This window comes from Pongo abelii, chromosome 3, assembly GCF_028885655.2.
Source record: "Pongo abelii isolate AG06213 chromosome 3, NHGRI_mPonAbe1-v2.0_pri, whole genome shotgun sequence".
Lineage (NCBI taxonomy): Eukaryota > Metazoa > Chordata > Mammalia > Primates > Hominidae > Pongo > Pongo abelii.
This window is the reverse complement of record NC_071988.2, coordinates 1,373,639-1,396,538: the sequence shown is the minus strand read 5'-3', so window position 1 is coordinate 1,396,538 and position 22,900 is coordinate 1,373,639. Positions and strand designations below refer to the sequence as shown.

Sequence of the window (22,900 nt, the reverse complement as noted above, 5' to 3'; positions counted from 1 at the left end):
TGTGGAACGCTAAGTCCAGTAAACCTCTTTCTTTTGTAAATTGCCCAGTCTCAGGTACGTCCTTATCAGCAGCATGAAAACGGAGTAATACAATATCCAAGAAGTCCCTTCTTCAACACACACACAGAACTGACGAAAGAAAACCAAGTACTAAGTCAATAGGGGCCTCAGTCACCTCCCAAGAATCAGCACCGCCCAGACTGTGTCCTGAGACCACAGAACAGAGTGTCAAAAACAGAGGCTGCCAGAGAGCTCAGACGCCTGGAAACTCATGTACACGTCATCGATTACACACACACAAACACACAGGTCCACCCACAGACGCACTCTCACTGAACACGGGTGAGCTGCAGAGCGTGCAGGCCTTCTTTTGTGCAGGTTTACTGAGTACATACACACATACATGTCCACACACACATACTTACAGGCATGCTGTCACTGAACACACATGTGCTCACCACAGGCTTTCTGAGGGCACCCACAGTGCCTCCACTTACCAATCTGCACAGCCGGGAATGCTGTGTTTGGAGAGAAGAGCTGGGAGGAGAATGAGGAGGCGTGAGAACTGGGGGTACTGCAAGGCTGCCTGGCACAGGGGCTTCCGGGGAGGGAAGTGGGTAAGGACAAAGGGCCTTGCTCAGGCCCATGACAAGCATCCCGTAAACCAAGGAGTGACCCACCGACCCTGTCCCTGAGTTGCAGAGGAGGAAAAACTGCCTGTCTGAAAGGGCTCACAGAACTCGGGCTGTCTGGAGCCACCTCTGACTTGGGCCACCGGCTCTCTGGACAGAGGTCAGCCTGGCACACGCACCCTGTGCTCAGTATCTGCAGGGCTTGCTAGCCTATGGCTGTGGGCCAAGTCCAGCCCACCGCCTGTTTTCGTGAATAGGGTGTTACTGGCACACAGTCACACCATCATCTGCACGTGGAGACAAGGCCTCATGTGGCCCCCAAAGCTGAAGAAACTGCGCTCTGGCCCTTCACAGGTGCCTGTCCCGCTCGGGAGCTCCTCTAAGCCGTTCACAGCTGCACGCCTGCCGGGCTGCTCCCGTTTCCTGGGTTCCCAGGGGCTGAGAGCGGAGGGTGTGAGACAGAGCCACACAGAGCAGGTGATGGGGACGGACCTCCAGCCCCGAGGCGTGCACCCGGGAGACACTGGGCAGCCCCTGCTCAGCCCTGGCACTCAATGCTGTGTCCCAGGTTTTGCTCACAAACCTGCCAAGTGCCCCCCAGTATTCCGGCAATGCACATGACACAGATACGGGATGTCAGCACACGCATGCACACGCACGCACGCACACACACATGCACACATGTGCATGCTCACAGTGAGGGAGGCAAGACTGACAAGTGAACAATGTGACATTTAGATACAATCGCAGCCAAAAGATCAATATGAGAATTCCTAAGAGTTACAAGAATGAAATATATTTTTCATCGATTTGTTGTTTTAAGCCATTAAAAAGATGGGTAAGCGTGTTAAAGCAGGGTAAATACTTAGGGCACTAAACACACTCCCACTTGCACATCGCGTGGAAAATCAATCTCACTGACATACTTTCAAAGCAAAACCCCAAAAATCAGACAGCATTCCTCAGGCACCGAGGGCACTTTCAGGAAGAATAACGACTCCTGGAAAACAAGAGGCCACACGTCACAGCTGAACCCGGCGCCTGCCTCGCCCGCACAGCATCTCACTCGAGTCCAGCATCTTGGCTCAAATTCACTCCCACGGTTGTTTTGAGAAAGAATCATAAAAATGTCCAAATGATTCGCTTTTTTGTTTAAATTGGCCAAGTGGCGCCTATTTGCCTGAAGCACCAAAGCAGACAGTGAGGGAGGGAATCGATGGTAGGAAATGGAGAGGGGGGCCTCTGCGCCCAGGCGGGCTGCCCAGCGCTGACACTATTGATTTTACCTAGTTCGGCTGGCCTTGTAATTAAAATGTAAATTTGAGAAAGAGATTATGTCCTGACAGAAACGGTAGGATTAAGGGGAAGATAAAGGCCCCTCAGTGAAAATTCAGAGAAAGAAATGAGAAAGAAAAAGAGCACGGGTTTCCTCCGTGGTGTGGATTTAGACTAAATCTAACTACTTCAGATTCGCCCACGTTTAATTGAAAAGACAGCGACAGAATATAAACTAGTGTTATGAACTGAGCTGGCCCCTCCACCTGCCCCCACAGTTCCCGCCTGGTCCTCGCCTGCAGCACTCCTGGGGCCCCCGGGGTGTAAAGCTGAGTGGGGCCAGGGGTCCCCCCTGCGCACCCCAGAGGACAGCTGTGTCACCAGGGCCTGCCCCTCCTTTGGGCCCTCCAGCCCTCGCCTGGGGCTGGTACAGCTGGTGCCGCCTGCTCGCACCCGGGCGACTCCCAGCCCGGGGTACCCAGGCCAGACCCACAGGGGACACCGGCACCTTCAAGGCTGAAGGTAGAACGTGGTTAGCCTTCTCACTTCAAGAAGTCAATCAGTGGCGATAAAACCACCAGGGCCTCTGCCTGCCCCAGACAAGGCTGTGATGGAGCTCCCAGCTTCTAAGGCACCCTCCCCTCCACCGGGGCAGGTGTGGGCCTTGAGAGGAAAGCGGCAGGCGCCATGCAATGGAGGAGGCTTAGAGCCAGCAGAGGAGGGCGCTGTGGGGACCTGTGGCTGCAGTGAAAGAACCAGCGGCCAGTGCACCAGCTGTGCACACTTCCCTGGACCAGGACGGACCCAGCAGGGACAGCTCATCATCTGCTGAGCCTGGGGCCTGAGCTGGAGACACACATCTAGAGGTGCCTTCACAACCAGGGTCAGGCTGGGACAGCCTACGGGTGGGGCTTAGCCGGGACTGCCATGCCCAGTGCCTGCCTGTGACCCTGTGAGGCTCAGTGTACCTGCAGCAGGGCTGTCAGAGCAGGCATCCCAGCACACCCGGCAGGGGCTGCGAGGCCTGTGCAGCTCGGCCTCCTTGGCTGGACGCTATTGTCGATGGGCTCAGGACCCCTGGGCTCCAGTGGGGAGGGGATGGCCAGGCCTGGTGACGAGTGAGTGAGCACTGTCACCGTTGTGTTTGGCCACAGGCCAGGGGAGCCTCACCTCTTCTGATGAAAGGAGACCGCTCTGTTCTTTGGGCAGAGCCACCTCGTTTGAGTTTCGCTTCTGGCCTTGCTTCAGATAATTGAGAGCCACAAGGTCAGGTTTTAGGGAAAGTGTGGATTTCTGCCTTTGAGACGCCACACATCACCCCGTCTAAGATGTGTAACTTCTGCTGAAAAGGCTCAGAAGCCATCATTACAGGCCCGTGCAGAGGCCCAAGGCCAGGAAATGTCAGTGACGCTACAGGCCAAGGGTCCGTGCCAGGTCCCAGACTCTGAAGATGCCCAGGAGGGGTCCGGGAGATGAGGCAGCCCCAGCAGGCCAGGTCAGGGCAGGCCTGCGCAGACAAGACGGCTGCCTAGGCCCCAGCTGCAGCACCTCCAGGAGACACCTCTGTGCTTCGACCGCGCTCCGGGGGCTGGACCCATGGCCTCATCCACCTGAGGGCGGCCAACAGCATGCTCGGGCACCCCCAGCGCCCTCATGTCAGGCGTGGGGACTCCTGCCCGAGGTGGGGAATCAGCAGAAACACCATTTCAGGTCGATGCTGGTGTTGGAAGAACAGTGTGTGGGGGGTGGGGGCGGGCAAAGCCCGATGAGGGCACAGCTGGGGCTGTGTCTCGGTGGGGGAAGTGAGGTCGGTGGCGGGGAGAGGCGTGCAGGTCCCTCGGCTTCTGCCTGCCTGGCCAGAACCCCTGGAGAAGCAGCACAGGACCCTGGTCCAGAATGGGCCAGGCCACAATGGTGCCCAGAGAGAGGTCCCGGCTGGCCCCAGGTGTCTGAGGCTTTCTTCCAGACCCTCAAGCTCACGCTGACCCCAGGAGATCAGCCTTCCCAGCCTGGGCCCTCCCTGGGCGGCCCCAGGGCAGAAGACAGCAGGCCCCAGTAAACAAGACCATACAAATGGAAGGTCGTTAGAAGTCTGGCTGTGCTAATTCGGCATGACACCCTTAATGGGTCATATCTTCACACATGAGTTGTCTAATCATCTAAATTTTCTTAACAAATTTACATCTCTTCTTATAGACTCTGATTGAAACCAACTTGTCCATTTCACACAAAAGCTGAGGGTCTTGTTTTCATTTGCTTCCCCTCCATGCAAACCCCAATGTGGGTGCTCTGGGGAACTTCAAGAGTAGACCCACCTGGGTCCACGCCCATCCCCGAGGGCCACAACCCTGGGTGTGGCATGGGAACGCGGCTTTGGGAGGTATTTTTGAAAAACCTAAGCCCTGGACGGCACAGGCTGTGGCAGCGTTCGGCACCTCCCGAGTGCTCCCTACAGTCAGAAGAGCCCCTTGCCATGGAGTGCCCAGCAGCCCTGGGCCCAGACCCGAGGCTGTGACCCACCCTAAGCGGGGATGGGAGCCTGGAGGGCGTCGGGCGGCTCCTCCCACCTGCCAGCAACAGCTCCTGTAGCTGCAGGAATCACACCCACAACCCTCGAGTTTAAGGAGCCCACCAGAGCCCACTCGTGAGTGAGACCTTTCTGTCCCTGAGCAGGGCTGCTGATGGCACAGAGGGAGAGACCTGCCCCACTGCGTCCTTACAGCAGGCCGGTGTGCTGGGTGTGCAGGCCGGTGTACTCCACACACAAGAACCAAGGGTAGGATGGTGGTCCCTGCCCCAGACCTGGGTACCTGAGGGCCTGCCTGGCAGAGGAGAACCAGCATGACCACCAGAGAGGAAGCCCACCTCGGGGCAGGCTACAGGGAGGGCCCCAGGCCCGAGATCCTGAGATGGAGTCAGAGCGCAGAGGAAAAGCACACACACGACTTCTCGGCCTCGTGGCTACGATCATGAGCAGGAAACGCAGCATTTTAAACCAAAGCAGCAGTTACCACAAGACGGGCTCCAGGCCCTGCCCCCGAGGTCATGACTCCAAGGGGCCACATCCTGAGTGGGAGACCCTCCATCCAGGCACCCCCCTCAAGCGGGGCCCGCTGCTCACCATACTCAGGCCGCAGGTGGTCGGGGATGTGGGGCTCATACCCCTCCTTCTCAGGGACCTCCACAAAGTCCTCATCGTCCTCATCTTCCTCCGCATCCCCCAGGGCTTCTGTCTGTGGAAAAACACCCCAGTACAAATCAACCCCCAGACCCTGTGTATGAACACAGCTCCTAGTGAGCAGAGCTCTGGAAATTCCTATTACTTGTGGAGCTTTTTCTCCTGCTTAGGGCTCCAACATCAGCCACGGTTGGACTGCATTTAAGGTCGTCTCCAAGGCTGTTCTTGTTCCCCAAAATCACACCACCTCTGCACTGCCCCTGTGCTGGGGGCAGTTTAGAGTCTATGTTAAAACCACGAACTGTAACCCTGGCTGACTCCCCAGGTCCCTGTGGGAGGTGCTGCCCTCCTGTGGAATGGTGTCACACCGGTGCGAGGGCGGCGGTGCCCCTGGGGCTTAGGGGAGTTATCTTCCCACCAGGTGGAGCAGGTGCATCTGCTCTTAGGCAACGGGCCAGGGCTAGCTCCCCACACAGGGTTCTCCCACGGTGCTGGTGTGACCACAGCATGTCAGAGAACAGAAAGGGACAAGTACCTTCTGGAACATTCTGTCCTTGAGGACTTGTATGAAAACCACCTCCATTTCCTTTTGACAAGGTCACTTCTCTGCCAGGGTAGGTGTGGGGGGATCCCTCACTGAGTCTGGAGAGCCCTTGTGCCACCCCCGCCTCCCTCCTCCCATTGAGGAGCTGGAGAATGGCAGGAAGGCTTGCTTTCTTTTTCCCCTGAGAAAAGCCAGTTCCTTGAGCCCACCCTGCCCCTTCCTGCACCCGACTCGGTGGGCAGAGGCAGGGACCTGTGTGGTGACTCATCTCATCAGGCCAGAGAAAGACGGTGGCTCCTCCACATAGCACGGCTGTGGCACAAGACACCATGGCCGCAGCTATAACCACAGGACCAGCCCAGGCAGGCCTGCTCTGTTGGTAACAGAACGCCAAGCTGTCTTGCGGGCATAACAGGGCCAAGAAGAATCGGGGAGGCGCCTGCCTCCCTGCTGCTTGCCCTGGTAAAGCCTTTCTCTTCCCAAAAGCTGCTGCTGCAGTACTGGCTTCTGTGTGCACTGGGTAGCAAGCCCACTGCTCAGTAACATGGCCACACGGTGGGTATCACCTGCTCCATCCACACACTCAGAAGCAGCCGTGGGCAAGCTCTTCTCCGCCTCACCTTCCCTCTGGCCTGCATCCTTCCAACAGCCCCGCCACAGCCCAGGACAGGGTGTGGGAGCTCACACGCAGCCCCTAGGGCACACCAGCCTTCCCTGAGAGCCCCGCCTCTGCAGCTCACCCACCACAAACTCGGTGTGGGCTCAGCACAGCAGGGCGGTCATTCCTCACCTTCAGCTCCCTCAGGCCAGGAGAGGGGCTGGCAGGGCTGCTAGGGCAGCTGAAGGTCATGCCCCCAGGGTGGCCAGGGTGGTGGTGCCCTGGGGTGGAGGTGCCCCGGGGTGGAGGCGCCTGCATTCCTATTCCCACAGCACAGCTGAGGGAAACTTCCCGGAAGGGAGATCCCTGTTGGAGGAATACCAAGCAAGGGGACCCTTAACGGGTTTATAAGAGAAAAACCGAAAAACAGAATCATTCTGACACACACCTTCGTTTCTAAAAATCATTCCCAGCAGCAACACCTCAAAGGCGCCTGCGATTGCAGCTGTTTCCTGAAGGGAGGAAGGACAACTGAAGAGGGGCCTGACCCCTGACCCCTAGGGCGGGAGCCCATATGTTCACCAGAGACAAAGCCCAGGTGTGCAGGGGACTGCGGCTCCACGCCCAGCCCCCACGGAGCCAGGCCACACAAGGCCACGGGGCCCGGGCACCAGCACCCTGCTGGGAGGTGGCCCCCACGGAGCCAGGCCACACAAGGCCACGGAGCCCGGGCACCAGCACCCTGCTGGGAGGTGGCCCCGGCACCAATCATCAGACCAAGTGCACTTTGTTTAGGAGCAGCCCACTGCTGAGCATCTGGGAAGCACAGGAGACATTAATCACTGGAAACTGTAATTTTTGTTATCAGTCTAACACTGATCAAAAGGGAAGCCTGTCTCCACCGCTGACCTGTGAAACGTCCCAATTATACTCTTTGGAAATGACCGGGGCACTTAACTCCCGCACTGAGCAAATGATGGCGATCCATCACGTCTGAATAACAACAAGCCACGGACCTGAAAATTATTTCTGTACAGAATCTGCCAGGAATTTATGAAAGGTGGAGAGCAGCCCAAGGTTTCAGGGCATTACGGTTCTCAGCCAGTGCAGCGTGTATCACACACTAAACAGAATTTATGTGTTTTAATTTTCTAAAAGGTAGATGTGGACCGGGTGCTACAATGCATAACATATAATGCCAGATTTTAAATATGGGGGTCATTTTCAAAAAATATTATGCTTATTGTTCGCACCCTTGAATTTCATCGGGGACTTTTATCAAATTTTCATTTCCTAAAAAATATTCAACTGCTCAGCTAACTATTAGGAATTATACCTTCTTTCTCTCCAAATAATGGTTCATTTCTGTGATTAAATTTGGAGCCCTGGGTTCCCCTTTGTTCTTAAATTAGCGCTGATGAGGCTGCCCTGGTCCTGGTGAGCATCTCCCTCTGTAACAGCGGCCAGGTCCGTGGGTGGATCTTCCTTCACCTCTGAGCAAGCCCCAAGCCTTCCTCCTGGGCAAGAGCCCACCACAGCCACTATTTCCATATTTCAGCTTGAAACCATTGAGGCCGTGGTAGCCCCTCAAACCACAGCAACTCAGCATTGAGGGACTTCACTGCTGATACTAAATGGAAGGCTGAAAGCTGCTGTTTTCAGGGTTCAATTCACACGGGATAAACTCTCATGTCTGAAACCCACAGACCCACAGTGCGGTCACCTCCAACATCTGCTGCTGGGCACGCTGAACACCAGGGACAGGCAGGGATGCTGAAGATGGGGAAGCTGTGAGCCCAGGAAGCTGTGTGGCTATTCACGGGCCTGTTCCGAGGACACGAACAGCGTGGTCACCAGGGACAGAGCTCCCCAAGGCCTCGAAGCGCACGGAGCCCAAAGGGAGGGTGAGGCCCCGCACGAAGCACCCCTTCCACACATGGTCCCACATGCCTCCAGTTCACCTCTAAGAAGTCAAATCATCAAGTGGTGACAGGCAAGAGCCACCCGCCCTCAAGGTGAGGGACAGATGAGCCGGGGGCCAGCACCATGGGTCTGCAGGCCCTGCTGAGGGGCTGGGCACCGGTGCTGGGGGGCTCTGGACGAGCAAGAATCCAGGAAAGGAGATCATACACCCTATGTGGTGCTGGGGCTGGAGATGTCTACAAAATGAGGTTAGGTTTGGAAAAGATTCTCAAGAGCAGTCTGCTTTTACCCCGACCTGGCAGCTGACTTTCCTGTGATAAAGCAGGGGCATGGGAGGCACAGGTCACCCGCAGGCCGTTCCCTCCCAAGGAGGCTGTGACCTGTGCCCACACCTTCCCTAATGGGCCAAGTCCCCTGCAGGGCATTGGAAGCCTCCCGAGGCTGGTCCGCAGTGCAGGAGCTACAGGAGCTATAGACCCCTCGACATGGAGAGCCAAGACCACCCATGCACAGGGCGCCTCCAAAGGAACTCCGGCCGCCGCGGGGAGGCGGGCAGGAGCACTCCGGCCTCTGCTGGCTTCATACAAATGGATTCTCACCCACGCTTAAAAGGATTTAGAAAAATAAGCCTCCACGATCATAATTAAACAAGCAATAAAATGGCTAAAATATACAATGCAATCAGCTCACAGAAGTAGGGTGGCGAGGTTACTAATTACTTGAGAAGGAAAGGAAGAGGAAAGGCCGTGTGAAGGGGCAGGTGCGTCCGCCACACGCAGGCTGGGAGGTACAGCTGGGGCCATTAAATAAATTTTGTACGATCTAATTAACTTGGTACGCGGTCTCAATTACTTTTCACCCAAGAAATCACTTTTGTTCAATTTTATGTGTGTCTGTTTCCCTTTTTATAAAAAAAAAAAAAAAAATGATGTAAGGCCTCGTCAGACAAGTGAGTTCCAAACTGCATTTGTCTTTCAGCGCCTTGATGGCTATGCGTTTAAAAACCCATTCTATCTTATAAACTAAAAATTAAACGTGCTCAGCTGTGATGGTCGTCATTGCATCTGCTATTTATATGCTAATGCCCTCCCTGGAAGGCCGTGCAAATTGCCCGGCCAGGCCAATATCTCATGTGCATCTCCGGCTGCCAGGGACGCACCTTGAGAGGATGGAGGGCGGCGCGGTGCAGGGCTGACCACAGTGAGCGTGCGGGAAGGGCACCTGGCGGGCAGCACTGTCGGGGCCGAGCGGAACCTGCTGGACACAGACACAGCACCACAGGCGCATCCTCACCTCCGAAACGAGAGCCTGGAGGTTCTGCTGAAGCAAATCGTTGCTTTCTAGAATGACTGGTTCTTTACTATAAAATCTACGCTCATCAATACGCTCTTACAAGAATATCACAAAACACAGTGCTGTGGGCCTCTTCCCATTCTCGTCTAACCCAGATCACTCCCAGGAATGAGGCTCAGACAGACCTGCCCTTGGGAGCTGCCAGCCAGCATGATGGGCCTCGGGCCGCTTCCTGAAGTCCCAGCTGCAGGGGCCAGGACCACAGCACCACAGGCCTGGGGGCCTTCTTGGGTGTGAGAGGAGGAGGCCTCAGGTTCACAGGATGCCTGGAGGTCGATTCCAGAACTAGGCTAGGGGCAAAATTTCTGCTGGGTCCCCGGAGCCGCCTGCCAGATGGAGACACACATCTGTCGACCAGATGTGGGCCGGGGGTCCTGGGTCTGTGTTGCCCTCCAGATGGATGGAGCTGGGCCAGGGCGGCCTCTTCTCCTGGGGCAGCCAAACTGGTGTTTGCCCCTGGGTCCCACATAGGACGTTCTGAGCAGAGGTTGTGGGCCTGGTTCTTACTGAGCAGGAGCACTGTGTGCGGTGCTCAGGAAGCTGGTTGAGGCATCAGGGGTCACGCGGACTTTATGTAAACGCCCCCTTCAGTGGAGAGCGGAATGACTTCTTAGAACGTCTGGCGCCTCCAAATCTAGTAGCTCCTGCCCCCAAGCTCTGCGGAGAAAGCTAACTCTGGGCTTGGGAAAATGAAAGCTGCCTGTGTCCTTGCTCCCGCGCTCTGGTGAGTCACACACACACTCGGCTCACGGGGGCGGGAAAGGATCCTGTTTCAGCCTGACCGTCTCAGGGAAGGAGAGTGCAGCCAGGGCCCACAGGGGCCAGAACGCCAGCCTCTGGGAAGCGGGCACCAGCCTCTGGGTGCGGCCACAGCGTGGGTTCGTCAGGCAGCCCTCAGGCGCACTCCCATTCATCAGGAGGCCAGGCCTGGACAAGGACGCCGGGGCCCACACAGCTTCTCCCAGGCTCAGCTTCCGTGTCTATAAAATGGGGTGGAAAACCAATCGACCACACAGGGCTGCTTTAAAACGAAAGGGGTAACAGCATGGGGAGGTGTTTCAAGGAGCGCTGGGCTTGTCTGGCAAGTGCCCTCTGTTTTGCAGACAGGTACTGAGGGACGGTGAAAGCCCGAGAGACAGGTCTGTGCCACCAGTGTGGGAGGGAGGCCTGGCACGAGGCCCTAGCTGGGCCTAAGATGTTCTCCCCATGTTCCCCGTGCTGACTCCAGAGAACCTGTGTATCTGCGCCCCCGCCCCCGTGGGCAGCCCTCGGGATGCGGCGGCACACGCGGAGGCTTGGCCTTCGGCGTGATGGAGAGGCCCCATCACCCAGGAAGGTTGTTTCCCGGCCCTACGGCGGTACGAGGTTTCCCGACGGCGCTGATTTAGGTCCCTCCTCCCCTGCCTGTGCCTGGTGGGTCCACATTTCATTCCTGGGTTTTCAGTTTCTGTCCCTTTCATCTCCCGGAAGTCAGACACTCCCATGGCTCCAGAGCATCACAGAAAACTTTCCCTCATGCACAGCAGGGAAAGGAGGTGGGGCCTCGATCCCAGGGGCTGACAGGGTCCCCGGGAGGCTGTCAGCTGCATCCCGGAGCCCACTAAACATCAGAGGGCAGAATGCTTCTGGCATCTAACTCCAAAGATCAGAGCTTTGGTGGTGAGGCCGGTGGAGGAGGCAGGCAGGCGGCCGACAGAGAAAGAAAACCAGAGTCGGGGGGATGACTCTGGTTCTGTGGGCAATGGAGGACGCATCCACGGCCAAACCCATGTGGCTGCCACATCAGACTCAACATCGGCGAGAACAAAAACAAACCCGTATCTTTCAGCCATGGAAACAAGTAACCCGGTAACTAGCAGAAGGAAAGAGAGAGCCACGCTGACGGTACTAAAGAGAACGATGCTTAAGATGAGTTTCTGACTCACTGGCTGATAGGAAATTAATATTTTGTTAATTACACAATACAAAGTAATTGGTGATCTGATCTGAGCTATGTAATCTGGCAGCAAGCAATGTGAAATTTCCCGAGGATTTTTATCAGCTCAGTGAATGACACAGCCATGGATGATCACACCGGCCCTACAGCGCAGCAAGGCTGGACGCTCAATCTACCAAATTACGCTGCACATCGATCCAGGAGATTCACCCTCGGCCTGCTCCCAGACGGAAGCCACACAGAGGCACTCCAAATGCACAGCACACATATTCAAACCAGCGTATTTTCTGAAGACGGAACATCTGTCCCCAGACAGAAGCCACACAGAGGCACTCCAAATGCACAGCACACATATTCAAACCCGCTTAAGTATTTTCTGAAGACAGAACATCTGTGTCAAAAGGAAAACAGTATTACGTAGAAACCAAGTGGGAAATGTTAAAAAGGAAAGACATGGTGTCTGCTCCCGGGTGGCTGCCCGAGGAGAGCCTCAGCACGAGCACCGGCCGGAGACATCACAGGACGGGCTGGGCCTTCCGGGGCTGGGCTCCTGCCTCCTGCCTGCAGCTAGCAGCGTTCCATGTTCCCATCTCCTACACATTTGTTGGAAGTTCTAAAAATATTTAAATCAGGCTTGATTGAATTAGCGTGCCCTGTTCTACACACGGAGTTAACGATGCCAATCCCGAGCTAAATAGGGAGACACGGAGGAAAGTGATTTAAACCCTCTGTAAATTTTGTTCGAAAATTAACGAGGAGCACCTCGTTCATAATTTCCAATTAAAACGGCTCTAATTAACATCCACGTTCGCCAGCCAGCCCCACCTGCCGCACACACGCCACTCGGACGCAGCAGCCGCGTGGAGCCAGGAGCTAGATGGGCAGACACTGCAGTGGCGCCACGGCATCTATTCTGGGAAGCATCGCTCACCTGAGCCAGGCGAGCCCGCCAATCACTTCATCTCCAGGCAGCTCCTCGCACTCCAGCTGCCGCAAGCAAAATCTCCAAGGACTTCAGAGCGGTGCTTTAAAAAAAAACCAGTTTGCGGAGAAGAGTCTAGAAAGTGTCCATTCAACTGACAAAGGAGCAGCGTGGCGCCTCCCTTCCCACCGGAGCTGTGACATCCTCAATCCAGCCTCACAGGCCCTGCTGCCCTTGCACACTCACCAGCTCTGAAGCACAGCTGGGGCACATCTGCTGGCCGGACCATGTGGTCAAAGGGGGCGAGGGGCCCTCCAAGCACCATCAGTCCTGGCCGCAGACACCCCCCGCCCAGTGCCACCACTCAGAACTCGAGAGGACGCATACAGATGGGTCAGGAGTGGGCCCCCGGCCAGCAGGAGTGAGGAAGGACAGTGGGATGGCAGCAGGCCCCGGGCGCTGGGTCAGGGTGGCTGCCTGTGTGCCATGGAGGGACAGTGCTGGCGGCTCCACCATGTGGGGTGTGAGACGCTCATGTCAGAGTCACTCAGAAGCTCAGAGACAGCTAACAGTGTCAGCAGGGTCCCCGGGACCTGGTGGGTGGGAGCAGCAGCTGCTGGGGGTCCTTCAGGCGGCCGTGCCCTGCCCAGTACCCTCCTGCATGGCCCGGCCCACACCTGTGTTATGGGCCCTGGCCCCCACAGACCACGCCCTGAATATAGCACCCCTGAGCAGCCCTGTGGCAGGAGGGGCTAGTGCTGCCTCTAGGAGGGCACGGCCAGCAGGAGCCCGCAGCCTGCAGAGGTCTGGGAGGCCAGCACTCCTGAGCCCACACAGGGCAGGGGCCAGGCTGAGCTGAACACTCATGAAGAGCACACAGGGGGAGTCTGCATCCACCAGGGTGAGGTGGAGCTGTGGGTGCAAGTCAGCCATGGCCGGGAGCCTGCAGGCCTCGCTGGTACTGCGGCCGCGCTGAATTAGAGTCCTGACTCAGGGAGCGGCAGCTCCTCATCCTCACCCAAGCAGGCCGAGCTGCCAGCAGCCCTGGAGGCTGCCCAGACTCATTTCCACCAGCCAGCCCCACTTGGGGGCCATCCCAGATGCTGTGGAGCTGTGAGATGCAGGCAGGGGTAGGACCAGGCATTCCAGAAGGTTCCACTGCCAGAACCTCAGGCCAAGGAGAGCCACCTGGCTGCCCCAGCCCCAGCACTGCTGCTGGTACTAAAGGACTTTGCCAGCTGGAGGGGCCCAGGCCTGATGAGACCAGACCACGCCACCCATCAGCACCCCTCTGCTCTGTGGACCCTCACCAATAAGCCAGCTACTCCAGGGGTTGCCACTGCCAGGCAAAGGCCCACCGGCCACCTTCAGACAAAACTGTCTGCAGACTGCAGAAGTCGTGCCAGGTGAGTCCAGGGCGGCAGGTGCACCGGTGCAGTGCCTGGTGCAGGGTCTCGGTGTGAGGCTCCAGCAAGCCTTGCCCGTGCCGTGGAGACCAGGCAGTGACCCTGAAAGGGCCTCAATGTGAGCCACAGGGAAGCGCCCGTGAGCCCAGCCAGCAGCCCCTACGCAGCCCACTAGGCAACAGTGACAGGGGCTGGCATAGGGGCCCGGTCCTGCGGCTGCCATCCTGTGGGCCCAAGTGCGCTGGGCATGGGCAGTGGGCTCACCCTGATCCTGACGTGCTGACGGCACTCACCGTCTTCCTCCCAAGCCTAGACCAGCATCCTTTCGCATTGCAAAAGGTATACTTTCGTCACAACTCACAAAAGTATTTCCTCATGGAGCAAGGTGTTGACCAGCACCCACAAACGCAGCCACACACGAGCGGCGAGGCCAGTGGGCTCCCACGTGACTATAAATTCTCCGGGAGTCAGTTTCAGACTTGAAGGAGAAAAGCAAGCTCGCCCTCTGCTGGCCCCCGGGGGGGCTGCACACCACCATGTCGGGGACGCGGGGCCACTGACCTGGGGAAAACGACAGGCTCAGCACTTAATTGAAAGGAGCTTCCCCACCCTCCAACTTCCAAGGCCCCGCACGTCTGCTGCTGTGGAACCCAACCTCTTCCTCAGCGAGGAGCCCAGTGTCACTTCCACCCCAAAGCTTTCCTTAAAGTGGGGACAGCCAAAAGGCCACCATCTCCTAGGCCAGGGCTGGGTCTGGGGTCCGAGCTCAGGGGTGTTGGGGTTCAGGGCTTGGGTTCCTGAAGGGAGAGGTGCCTGAGAGACAGCACTGCTGTGCGAGCCCAGGGTGGCCGCGGTGTGCCTCCAGTCCTAAGGCCCGACTGTGCTGGGTGCTGCCGAGGACGTCTGCAGCACCGAGGCACCGAGGCCCAGATTTCCATTCCATGCTCAGCCAGTTCAAGGCCCCCAGCACAGCAGTGTGCTTGGCACTCCCACCCTCGAATGGCTCCGACACACCCAATGCGATGGTCTCTGCTCCCAGCTTCACCCCACCAGAGGCACCCCATACCTCCCTCCAGCCTCCAGCCCCTCATGGCGGCCCTGCCCCCTTCTAACCCCGTGCTCCCTGCTCAGGGAAGAGTAGCGCCCCCATGACCCTCCCACAACCCTCGCAAGGCCCAGCAGACAGTAACCTAAGTCTCCACCCCAAGTGGGCACCGGTGCCCGCGCTGACCCTCCTGGCCGTCTGTGGGCTTGCCAAGGGTCTCTCTTCTGGCAGATACAGTGCCTGCCAGGACATGCACCACACTGCTGATGACTCCCTAGAAGGAGTCACGGGGGGACGGCCTGACTGGTGGCTTCCCGGAGGCGCACGCAGCACTCAGCACTTCTGCTCAGCTACCATACACGGCAGCCGGGCAGCACCCGAGAGCTGCACTGTCCCCTCTGCTATGGCGATGACCCTGGGTTCACAGGAAACCCTTGCTGGGGAGGCAGGTCCTGCTGAGGCTGAGTGGGCTTGGGGTGTGGCTGGGGTCTGCCAGGCCCACAGGCCCAGGGCACAACCCCTCACAGCTTCTCCTCCCCCACTGAGGCCTCTGGGACCCCTTCCCGCTCGCCGCCTGCCCACTCACCCTGCGCCTTTGCCCTCCCTCAGGCTCGATGTCCAGCTCCTTGTATTTTCTCAGTATGAGCTCCAATTCCGCCTTCAGGTCAATGGCATGCTTTAAACATCCACCGTGGGTCCCGACGCGGGTGAAGCGCTGCGAAACGGGGGTGTAAACAGCTCAGGGGCTGGCCGGGCAGGCCCTGGGAAGCTGTCCTGCTGGGAGGCACATGCCAGGTCCACTGGCCCGGGGGGGTCCCTGGCACACCTGGGATGCAGAGGACAAAGCTGCAGGTGAGGGACAGAGCCCTCGCGGGTCAGGGGCCATTCAGTCACCGAGCCACAGTCCCCCCAAGAAAGGGACCCCCCATGCATGGCACTCTGCACACGTCCCTCCACCCACAGGTCCCAGGTTCGAGGCTCACTTGGATCCATGAGCACACAGTCGGCAGGAACTTGTTCCGGATGAGTTTGAGTGTGTCGCGGGCGGCGTGGACAAGAGCAAGGTTGTCCTCGTTCTCCTGCACCTTCAGGCCCTCTGGGGAGAAGCACACAGAGGTCACAAAAAGGCGCCAGGCAGCGTCTCCCACAGGCCCCGGAGAGGCAGACCATGCAATGAAGGCTGCTGTAGCCTGAGGGGAACCTGCCAGACACCCATGCCTGCCCCCGGGAATCCCAAACCTGATGCTGTGAGAAGGAAGTGTTTTATGATCTTGGAAAAGAACATTGTGGCTTAACACCAAAGCCTCCCCTCACACGCAGCTCCACTGCCTGTGTCTCAATCTCCTTGGCTGCAGCCATCCCATCTGGAGGGGTGAGACCACCCACAGCCTCTTCTACTCACCGCCCCCACATGCTGGGCACAGAACCTTCCCCTCCACAGCCCACCCCACAGGATAGGGCCCCTCCAGCCCAGCATCACCAGCCCCCACCCAACCTGGCCTCTCCTCCGCTGGACACCCCAACTCCAGTTCTGCCCTGCCGTGGCTTCCCCCAGTGTGGCACCCTCAGTGTCCGGTGCAGGGCAGAGCTCTATGCAAGCAAGGACAGCCCAGGCTGGCAGCAGCGGTGTCCACCCCACACAGGCCTGCAGCCTCACTGCTGAGGCACCTCTGGGCAGCTGAGACCCGAGGATCAGTTCTCCCAGCAGCTTCCCAGCCCGGCTGCTTCCTGGCCCTGGTGAAGGGACACCTGCTGTGCCTGCTTCCAAAAAAGCAGGTTCCTCAAAGAGAGCGATTTGAAGCCATGCACATACCCAAAGGGCCCCAGCCTCCACTCACACCCCACGGGGGCAGCAGGGGGCTTGGGAGGAAGCTGGGGCTGGCGGGTCGGGGACGGCTATGTCTCTGCAATCCTCACCCACACAGGCTGCAGTGCTAAGGCTGCCCGTGGCCATTTCTGGAACACATTTTCCTCCCAGCAAGGGCCGGTGCTACCCGACCCCTCATGGCAACACGGGACCCTGACAGGCCTGTGAGCTGGCGGGATGCCCACACAGCCTGCCCAGGGATCCGGTCACTTGGAAGTCAGACCTGTGCTCCCTCATCCTTCGAGGACCGCAACAGCCTCGAGACCCCACCTCACCCCAATCCTTCGGGTCCTTGCTCTGCCCACAGCCTCGCTGAGGTGGGGGCTGCCATGAGCTCTTAGAAGTGTCCCTGTGGCCACAGAGGCCTGGCATGGGTTGGGGGAGCCCAGTGCAGACACCACACAGAAAGGAAAAACCTGGTGGTGACCCCTGGCCTAGCTCCCCAGGGGAGGGCCCTGCATTCCCAGGCTCCTGGGCCGGGTGCCAGTGAGGGAGGGGCCTACCCGGGAGCTGGGGCAGGGAAGCGCCACAAAGACTCCGGGAAGGCAGTTACCTGAGCAGAGCTCCACGTCCAGTGTGTACTTGTGCGAACCCAGCCCATGGCTCCGCACAAACTCCTCGAGGTCGCTGTCCTCGTCCTCATCTGAGGGGTCACCTGTGGCTGTCTGGGATGGCTGCGCCCCGCCGCCCGCTCTGGGGTGGCCTGCAGAGGCAAGCAGGTCTCTACTGCAGCAGGGCTGCTCCCCGTCCCGGGGGTCGGGGGTGCCAGACCGGCAAGGGCCCACCTGGCCCGCACAGGAGTGAAGGGCATCGGACGTGCCGGAAGCCATGCCAAGGGATTCCGTCTCCGGGTTCAGGTCAAAGTCAAAAGGCACCAGCAGCCTAAAGCAGCTCTCTACCTCCGTCAGACAGGATTCAATTTCTCCAGACATTTCTGCCAGAAGATCAAGACACCTGTTTGCTGCGCCATGTGGAGCAAAAGCACCAGCCCACTCAAAACCACACCCAGAGGCCCACTCCCCGCAGGGTGTCACTTTTCAGCACCAGGTGGAATGCAGTGGTGAAATCCCAGCTCACCCCAGCCTCGACCTTCCAGGCTCAGGTAGTCCAGCCGCCTCAGCCTCCTGATTAGCTGGGACTACAGACACATGATACCATGCTCAGCTAACTTTAGCGTCTTGCTATGTTGCCCAGGCTGGCTTTAAACTCCTGGACTCAAGCGACCCACCCGCCCAGGCCTCCCAAAGTGCTGGGATAACAGGCGTGAGTCACCGTGCCCTGTCGTGCACTTTTTAACTGCTTACTAAAGCTCCCAGCTCAGCAGCTGGGCCTGCAAGGCCACCTCTCTGTACCTCTGGGTAGCCAGCACGAGTGCGCAGGGGAGGTCAGCCCGCCCGCACTTCCCAGGACGCGGCTGCATCTCTTTCCTAGGGCAACAAAACAGCCTCGTTCATGCCACACCTCCCGGGTCGGAGCAGCTTTCCTCCTGGCAGCCGCCTCATTGTCTGGGCACCCAGCTGCCTGCCTTGCGAGCTCCCCTGAGGCCTGCGTTTCCAGTGGCCTGTGGCAGGGCCCACACCTGGGACCACAGTCTGTCAGGAGAAGGATCTGGGGTACATGTAGTCCGAAGACACAGGGCCGTACCTCCGCCCACATCAGGAGGTGTCTCAGGAGGGCCGTGGCACCCCCTCCTCACACTCTCGTGGTGCCCCTCACAAGAAAGGCTGACTGCCGAGAAGCAAACGGTGAAGTTTTGGGGAAGGGGCTGGCAAGGGCAAGGCAGTCACAAAATAAACAGGTGGCAGGGCCTTCAGCCAGGCTGGGGCTCAGACCACTGCCCACAGGCACACCTGTTTGTCCGCGCAGCAAATGGGCGTGGGTGAACGTGACCACCAGAGGGCGCGGGAGAGGCATGGACGGCCTGGGAGGCCAATGGCTGAGAATGCCCTCCGGCCCGACCTGAATCGTCTCCACCTAGCCTGTCTCAAAACCTGGGTTCCTTGCGGCTGGGGCCCTGGGACCAGGAGGATGAACGGCTGGACCACGGGCAACCCCCAGAGGCGTGGGCCCCTCCCTCTGTCCTGGGCACTTGCCTTGCATCTCCCTCTCTGCCTGGCTGGCTCTTTCTTGATAAATTTTATCCAAGTGCTTCTGCTTCTCCTCTTCTCTCTTCCTTTCTGCCAGACTCCGAGCATTCGTGTCTTGAAAATCCACCTGAGCAATTGAAAATAAAGACTAGGGGCCGGGTGCGGTGGCTCACGCTTGTCATCCCAGCACCTTGGGAGGCCGAGGCGGGCAGACCACAAGGTCAGGAGATTGAGACCATCCTGGCTAACATGGTGAAACCCCGTCTCTACTAAAAATACAAAAAAAAATTAGCCAGGCGTGGTGGCGGGCGCCTGTAGTCCCAGCTACTCAGGAGACTGAGGCAGGAGAATGGTGTGAACCCGGGAGGCGGAGCTTGCAGTGAGCCAAGATCGCGCCACTGCACTCCAGCCTGGGCGACAGAGTGAAACTCAGTCTCAAAAAAAAAAAAAAAAGAAAGAAAATAAAGACTAGGGCTGGCCCGGCACGGTGGCTCATGCCTGTCATCCCAGCACTTTGGGAAGCCAAGGCGGGCGGATCATGAGGTCAGGAGTTCGAGACCAGCCTGACCAACATGGTGAAACCCCATCTCTACTAAAATACAAAACTTAGGCCGGGCGCGGTGGCTCATGCCTGTAATCCCAGCACTTTCGGAGGCCGAGGGGGATGGATGATGAGGTCAGGAGATCAAGACCATCCTGGCTAACACGGTGAAACCCCGTCTCTACTAAAAATACAAAAAAAAATTAGCCGGGCATGGTAGCGGATGCTTGTAGTCCCAGCTACTCGGGAGGCTGAGGCAGGAGAATGGCGTGAATCCGGGAGGTGGAGCTTGCAGTGAGCTGAGATTGTGCCACTGCACTCCAGCCTGGGCGACAGAGCAAGACTCCATCTTAAAAACAAAAAATAGCCAGGCGTGGTGGCGTGCACCTGTAGTCCCAGCTACTTGGGAGGCTGAGGCAGGAGGATCACTTGGACCAGGGAGGCGGAGGTTGCAGTGAGCCGAGACCGCGCCACTGCACTCTAGCCTGGGTGACAGACCAAGACCCTGTCTCAAAAACAACATCAACAACAACAAAAAAACTAGAGCTATCTATACAGAATGTGAGCAAGATAAAGCTCAAGTAGGCCTAACAAAAGACACAGCACCCATGTGTGGCCAGAGCCCCATGCGCCTGTAAGTTCACAGTGGTTTTTTTTTTTTTTTTTTTTTTTTTTAAGAGACAGGGGTCTTGCTGTGTTACCCAGGCTGGACTCAAACTCCCAGGACCAGGTGATCCACCAGCCTCGGCTTCCAGCGTCAGTGGGACTGTGGGTGTGCACCCTCACACCTAGCTGTTCACAGTGCATTACAACAAAACACAATGCACATCTCTCTGCTGTCTGAGCCCGGGAAAGCCAGCACGTCTGCCAACTTAAAAGAGGTAACGAGACTTCTCACCCCAAGTACCTCACAGGTAGGAGAGCAGTGTCCTTGTTCCATTAGCAGGCAGAGGCTGCTGACTGGACCCCAGGAGTCTGAAACAACCCCTGAGCATGAATCCTGGGAGACAGGGCACTCCAAGGGCACACAGGGAAGCCAGCAGGGCTGGGTCATTGCACCAGGGAGCCCTGAGCCTCCGTGGCAGGTGGGGTAAGGGTCACGGTAGGGTCTGGGCAATGAGGCTGGGTTCAGGCCACAGCGGCAGATCCTGGTGGGTTTCATCATGCCAGGCACCAGCCAGAGCCCACAGTAGGGTCCGGGTGGAGCCTTAAAGTGCAAGGTTGGGACAGGTCCCAGAGTCCAGGGGCCACTGTCATAGAAAACGCTGCATCTGAGAAGTTGGATTTGGCTTTTCTTTTGTCTCCTACACATACATAAAAAATGACGCATGCAGCCTCAGCTCCACCCACACATAAAGCTTATGCTCTTCCTCTCAGAGCTTCACCGCCCCTCTCAAGGAGGCCGTGACCCCAGATGCAGTCCTCTTTCCCACACCCCACAGATGGTCTGGCAGCCTGGGTGTTCAGGCAAGGCCAAGCAGGCCCCTGCGTGCTAGGGTTCAACAGGAGGCACATCTTCACCCTGGTACCGTCTGCCTTCCTCACGTCAGGTAACCAGAGTCTCGGAAAAAATGCGCCAGGCCCACCTACCTTTTTGTTGTGTCTTAAGAAGTGGTAGCCCAAGGCAAGCTTCTTGTAGGCCTCCCCGAACTTCGCATTCCACCCTTCCACGGCCCGGGTGGTCGCCTGCCTCAGCCTCTGTGCCGCCTCCCTGGGGGGCGGCAGGGGCTGTGCGGGGTCCGTGCCCAGTGTGAGCTCCAGGAACTCCTGGAAGTTGGAAACAACCAGCATCCGGAACTGGTGAGACCTGACGAAGAGTTCCTCCACGATCTGGAAGGCTGAGAGGCGGATCTCGGCGTGCTCCTGGGTCAGCTGTGCTATCAGCAGGCGGTAGGCGCGGCTCAGCTGCTCCTCTGAAGACCTGGGGATGCGAGCTGGCCTCACCCAACTGCCCGACACGCAGAGGATGGGCGGGGGGAGACTCTCTGTGCAGGGATGCTGTAGGCACGTGTGGCAAGGACCACCACTGCCTTCCCATCTTCATTCTCTCCTTTTCTAGAGCAGGGTCTGCAAACTATTGCCCAAGGGCCACATCTAGCTCCCCAGCCCCTGCCTGTTTCTGTGTGGCCCACAAGCCAAGAATGTCGAAACAAACAAAAAATACTTGGTGAAATGTGAACATTATATAGACTTCAAATGTCGGTGTTCATTCGCAAAGTTTCACTGGAACGTGGCCCATCTATCCACCTACATCATCTACAGCTGTGTTCACAGCTGAGCCATTACAGCAAAGCCTGAAACAAACCATCCAGCTCTTTAAACACACGTTACCTAGCGCAACACACAGGGCCCGGCACAAACGCCCACCGCCCGGCACAAACGCCCACCGCCCGGCACAAACCGCACACCGCCCGGCACAAACCGCACACCGCCCGGCACAAACCGCACACCGCCCGGCACAACGCACACCGCCCGGCACAAACCGCACACCGCCCGGCACAACGCACACCGCCCAGCACGCACACTGTTCAGCTGGGTGCCTCCTGCTGCAGGAAGGAAGGGAAGGCCTAGAGCTCGGGACATCTCCCAGCCCCTCCTGAATGCTCCTATTCCCAGCTCCTGGCCCCACTTAAACCATTGCGAATTGGATTTCCTGGCGCAGGCCGCAAAACCTGACCTGAAATTTTCTACCAAAATGTCAACACTCCATCACTCTATAAACAATCTATAAGTTGCCGTTTTACAAACGCAGGATACAGGATAATCAGTGTCCTCGACTTATGCTCCACCCTCCGAGGTGAAGTTTTGCTTCCCCCAGGAATCCCTGGGTGCCTGAGGGTGACGGCAGAGATCCCGGCCGGCGTTTTCCTCGGAGGAAGTGAACAGAAGTGGACATACCCTAAAGGCGATGGACCAACTCGCCCATCAGCAAGCTCTATTCTCTCCCTTCGAAAAGTCCAACAGCAAAGAAAAAGATGCACGTTTCTCTCTGAATCACATATTTGCACTCAAGAACTCCTACATGATGTGCTTCAGCCCACACAAACGGGAATGAAGAGAAGCACCAACCGCAGAGCAGTGGGGTCCCCAACGCCACACGCCCCGACCCCAGAACATAACCACCCGTCAGAGCTGGGTACTGCAGAGCCCTGAGAAAATGTCCTGGGCGTGTCCCTCGGGTGGTTCTCTCCCAGGTGGGGGCAGGAGGGCAGGGCCTTGTGTGTGTCCTGGGCTCAGTGGGCCAGTTACTGTGAGTTACTGAACCCTAAGACATACTTGCAAATTTTCTTCAGTTCCTTCATTTTCTCAGGATTTAGTCGGGGTTCTCCTGAAGTTGTGAGCTCTTCTACCAACTTCGAAAGTTTCTGATCCATATCTAGAAATAAGTAAGGCAGAGATGCTAAATCACCATCTGTATTTTATAGCTCTCGGTGTTATTAACCTGTTTACTGGGCTCCACTATAAACCGAAAGCTCCGGGAGGACCCTGAGGCTGGGGTCCATCTGTGGGTGCCTCTCTAGGAAATATGTGTGTCCAGCAAGGCCTTTACGGCGGTGATTACAGTTTTAAAAGTGAACCTTAAACTCGGGACC

At 57.7% G+C, this 22,900-nt stretch overlaps 1 protein-coding gene across 4 annotated transcripts in view; it reads right to left on the bottom strand.

Moving 5' to 3' along the window:
* Positions 1-22,900, bottom strand: part of UVSSA (UV stimulated scaffold protein A) — a 48,368-nt gene that overhangs the window by 23,277 nt on the left and 2,191 nt on the right. For all 4 annotated transcript variants that reach the window (XM_024246474.3, XM_024246473.3, XM_024246472.2 and 1 more), the window contains exons 2-8: positions 22,584-22,683; positions 20,898-21,228; positions 18,773-18,893; positions 17,233-17,613; positions 15,796-15,908; positions 15,399-15,527; positions 5,029-5,140 (exon numbers count right to left, since the gene is read on the bottom strand). In XM_024246474.3, the coding sequence (XP_024102242.2) occupies positions 5,029-5,140; positions 15,399-15,527; positions 15,796-15,908; positions 17,233-17,613; positions 18,773-18,893; positions 20,898-21,228; positions 22,584-22,681 (1,285 nt within the window). In that variant the 5' untranslated portion in view covers positions 22,682-22,683. The remainder of the gene's footprint in view (positions 1-5,028; positions 5,141-15,398; positions 15,528-15,795; positions 15,909-17,232; positions 17,614-18,772; positions 18,894-20,897; positions 21,229-22,583; positions 22,684-22,900) is intronic.